Genomic DNA, 4,709 nt, shown 5'->3' with positions numbered 1-4,709 from the left:
TCACTGACCTCCACAGCGGCGTGGATCGATGTGAATCACCTACGAGTCATCATCAACATGGCACCTGTGGCCTGTACAGATGGTCCAGCCCTTCCCTTCACACACACACCCATGTACTATACATTGTTCATTGCTATCTTTATAGATCCGTGGCATCGCAGTGTGTGCATGCGTGCATGAGTGCATATGTGCATACGTGGGTGTTTACGTGAGTGAGTGTGTATGAATGTGCATACGTGTGTGTTTGTGTGGGTGGGTGTGCGTGCATGGGCATGCGTGTGTGCGTGCGTGCATGCGTGCGCATGCGCGTACGTGCATGGGTGAGTGTGTGCGTGTGTGTACATGCATGCCTGCGCGTGCGTGTGTGCGTGTGCGTGCGTGTGCGTGCATGTGTGCATGTGCGTGCGTGCATGCGTGCGTGTGCGTGCGTCATGGTGCATGCGTGCGTGTGCGTGCGTGTGCGTGCGTGTGCGTGCGTGCGCGTGCGTGCGTGTGCGTGCGTGCTTGTGCGTGCATGCGTGCGCGTGCGTGCGTGCGTGCGTGCGTGTGCGTGCGCGTGCGTGCGTGTGCGTGCGTGTGTGCACAGCCTACCTTTGCATCCTCCTCCTTGCACTTGCTGACCTTCATCTGAAGCTGCTGCAGCCTCTTCTCCTCGGCTCGCTGCAGCTTGTCCTCCATCGCGAGTCGACGCTGACTGAGCAGATCCTCCTTCACGGCTCTCACCTCCTCTACCTGTTCAACACACACCCTTAGTTACACACTCAATGACAATTATTACCACACCCTCCTCCTACTTATAAAATTTTACATGATAATTGAGGTGTGTGTGTATTGTTATATAATTCTATAATTAATATATATTGTTATATAATTCTATAATTAATATATGTAGAATGTTATAAGTAGGAGGAGGGTGTGGTGCACACACACGCGTGCGCGCACGCACGCACGCATATATTATAATATATAATTATATTTTGATATATTATATTTATATATAAATATTATAGATAAATAATAACTATAACAAATAATATAATAATTCTATTTATATTCAGAATTTATTATTATAATTATATAATCGTGTAACAATTATTAACTATGCCATAATGATTAGACTATTACTCCGGTAAATCCATAAGAAATGTCACCACAAATGCATGGTTAGTTAGAAACCACATGCTTATAAAGAATAATTATCAACTCGTACCTTGCCTATTTCCTAAGTAAATATGAATTACTGTTAGATGTTACCAGCAACCTTATTGAAACCATGCTTACTTAGTTTTTCATTTACTTAAAAATTGTTTTTTATTCGTCCTGATTAATATCTTCACACATGGTGTTCAGCAAAGACTGAAGTTTTTGACCGACTGGCTGCCCAATCTTCGTAATGATGGGTCAAGAACTGTTATTCTAGTGTGCCTCGGATAGTTACAGATACGACTGTGCATGACTTTATCACTCTATGGTTCTACCAATGTAAACATGCCTTTCCCAGACATTGTGAAACGACTTGAAATAAATGTGATTTCATAATGGCTGACAATATAAGTCAAATGCACAGTTGGCCTACTTATGGTCTTCATAATCATAATCATAATATATAAAATATTAATATAAAAATATAATACTATTATATTTTAATATATATTTAAATATATATTTATTATATTTATATATTAAATAATCATAATCAAAATCATAATAGGGTATTCTCATCCTCCTGCGTTAATGATCAATTTAAGGCAGGAGCGTTAAAGAAGAATTATTTTCCCTAGGAAATCACGTGATCACCTTTCTGGAGAGCTCCTTCAGGTGAAGAGCCTTGTCTTCCATCAGCTTCTCCCTCAACTCCAGTGCCTTTGCCTGCTTCTCCTTGTGTCGTCTGATGGATTCTGTCAGCGACCTGCAAACGAAGCTCGTTAGCCTCTGATTAGCGCAGCGAGCTTGACGACCTTTCAGAGTAGAATCACACAGCCACGTGGACTGCCGAACACTTACGACTAATGTGAAGAATTACTTTACTTTAATATAAATACTGTCAGTGTGAATGCAGAATAATAACTGATATTTCTGTTACTATCCACATGCTCTTCTTCTATCCGTTTAATAACGATGAATCTCATGATAGCTTCGTTATGAAATTACTTTAATACGATTATTATGACTTTTATATATATATATATATATACGGTACTAGAATTATATATATATTATATATACTTACTTATATTATAATTATAACACTCACTATCATAATTATTTCTTCTATACATTAAATACTATTTTATGCTTCTACTGGACTGATTCACCATCTATGCGAACCATTTATGTGAACCATTTATGTGGTTTATATTCATGCATAGATTTATATTGCATTGCATTAGATCTATTGGACTGTTTAATGGTTGTTAGGTTTAACAGCGGACGGGAAACGTTTCAAGGAATGATAGTTCTTGAGTGAGTGGGAGGGGGGCTCGCACAGGGGGTGGGGTGGGGTGGGGTTGTGTCAGGGCATTAGCCAGGAATGAATGTTGTGGGAGTGCAGAAAAAATATTTTGGAGTGCAATTTTTTTGTATGTGTCTCAGCCACAAAGGGGAGAGTATCAGATGGGGTCCTTCCCCTCTCATTGGGGGGTACGGGGGGGGGGCCTCCCCAGAAATTTTATTTTTCATTTTTGTAAATTTGTAAATTTGTAAATTTTTTGGCCTGCAGTTCAAACTGACACGTCGCAAATGACGGCTGCACGGCTCGCGTTGGCCTAATACGGTTGGGTCGGGTGTGGCTCACCGTTTGCGTGAGGGTGAGGAGAGCTTCTCGTGAATCTGCAGGGCACGGCCCGGCAGTCGACTCTCACTCGCCTCGACGATGTCTCCCCACGACATGTGCTCCTCCACCCGAGCTGCAACAATCCAGCAACAAGACGCCAGGTTAGCTTACTCATAGCTCACTCATAGCTCACTCATAGCTCACTCATAGCTCACTCATAGCTCACTCATAGCTCACTCATAGCTCACTCATAGCTCACATTAGATCATTCATAGCTCACTCATAGCTCCCTCATAGCTCACTCATAGCTCACTCATAGCTCACTCATAGCTTACTCATAGCTAATACAGGGTGACAGCACGTGTACATGCACGCACGCACGCACGCACGCACGCACGCACGCACGCACGCACGCATGCACGCAGGTATGCAAATGTAGGTACGCAGCTATGCACATGTGCAGGTACCCACACACGCATCAGAGCATATCTACATCGATATGAAGAAATATAATAGGTCTTAGTGTTTTACAAACTCGACAAGAATATATTGGTAAGGTGCCATTAGTAAAACTGCAGGCATAAACTACAACAACTGCCACCTGAAATTGGCAACATAATGATAACATATCCCACGAATATATGCTATAATCGAACCCCACATGCTTGTCAACATCACGGATATATCGATGTAAATCAGAAAAAATATCGATGTGATCATAGTAAAATCAGAGCACCTACATTCATACTGAGTCACAATGGTATTCCAGTCCTGTGATGGCTCAGTAGACTCCACCCGCGACTGCATCAGCTGTGAGAAGGTAAGTGTGACAAATTACAACAGACATCTTGCCGAGGATTTACAACATACACTATAGCCTCGTCTACACGAGGATTTTTAACCCGGGTTAAGCGTCTACACGAGGATTTTTAACCCGGGTTAAGCATCTACACGAGGGCCTAACCCGGGTTAACTAACCCGGGATACGTCTTAACCCGGGTTAGTGTAACCCCACGATGTGAGGAGGGTTAACTAACCAGGGTTAAGAGCTGTCTCGGGTTAAGTGTCGTGGAGACGCTGCTAACCCGGGATAGCACATACTTCCTTAACCCTTCGATAGGCAGCGTAGTGAACAAAAATCCACTATAGACAATAGAACAATAGGAACATCTCGCGTGTCAGAACCGCTCAAGCATGGAGCGGGTGGTGCTCGTGTAGACGCTACGCATTCCTTATCTCAGGTTAAGCTAACCCAAGACTGTTCTTAACCCAGGTTAAGGAAACATCGTGTAGACGAGGCTTATGTGAACATCTGTGTGGCACACCGCCTAGAACTCCCTGCTGCCACGACAAATGCAACACATGCTTCCAAGTAATTGATCGAAATCGCCGTACACAGCATATGATTAACTGAAATCGATTAATAACACGGCTGATTAATAATGGGGTTTATTGAAAATGTGACATCTTGACTACTCACCCCACCCACCTCCTCCTCCTTCTCCTCTTCCTTCTCTTTCACTACTCACCCCACCCTCCTCCTCCTCTTCCTTCTCTTTCACTACTCACCACACCCTCCTCCTACTCTCTGAATACTCACAACACCCTCCTCTTCCTCATCTTCATCGATGTCGTCAGCTTCCTCCGTCTCAGGTTCCGTATCGACAACGATCTCTTTCCTCTCCTCCTGCTCCAGCTCCTTAGTCAGGGATTCCTCCTGTTGAATGACTGTCTGGAGGGCCTGCTCCCGCTCAGGATCCAGATCCAGATCAAAGTCTTCGAGTCGCAGATCCACAGAGTCCTGGAGATAAGACGGTAGGTTAATGGTAATCATATGTTGTACTGCTGCTAACCACTTATCTCACTAGTCTCTCTCTCTCCTCTCGCTCTCTGCCTCTCACACAGACTCTCCCTATCTCTCTCTCTCTCTCTCTCT

General features: G+C 43.7%; 1 protein-coding gene across 1 annotated transcript in view; it reads right to left on the bottom strand.

Moving 5' to 3' along the window:
* Positions 1-4,709, bottom strand: part of LOC106813443 (S phase cyclin A-associated protein in the endoplasmic reticulum-like) — a 14,706-nt gene continuing 9,997 nt past the window's right edge. The window contains exons 3-8 of the mRNA XM_014817573.1: positions 4,374-4,574; positions 3,514-3,583; positions 2,795-2,906; positions 1,798-1,909; positions 592-732; positions 1-39 (exon numbers count right to left, since the gene is read on the bottom strand). Of these exons, the coding sequence (XP_014673059.1) occupies positions 1-39; positions 592-732; positions 1,798-1,909; positions 2,795-2,906; positions 3,514-3,583; positions 4,374-4,574 (675 nt within the window). The remainder of the gene's footprint in view (positions 40-591; positions 733-1,797; positions 1,910-2,794; positions 2,907-3,513; positions 3,584-4,373; positions 4,575-4,709) is intronic.

Source organism: Priapulus caudatus, unplaced genomic scaffold (genome assembly GCF_000485595.1).
Source record: "Priapulus caudatus unplaced genomic scaffold, Priapulus_caudatus-5.0.1 Scaffold774, whole genome shotgun sequence".
Lineage (NCBI taxonomy): Eukaryota > Metazoa > Priapulida > Priapulimorpha > Priapulimorphida > Priapulidae > Priapulus > Priapulus caudatus.
Note: the sequence above shows the minus strand (reverse complement) of the source record. Positions and strands in the feature narration are given on the sequence as shown.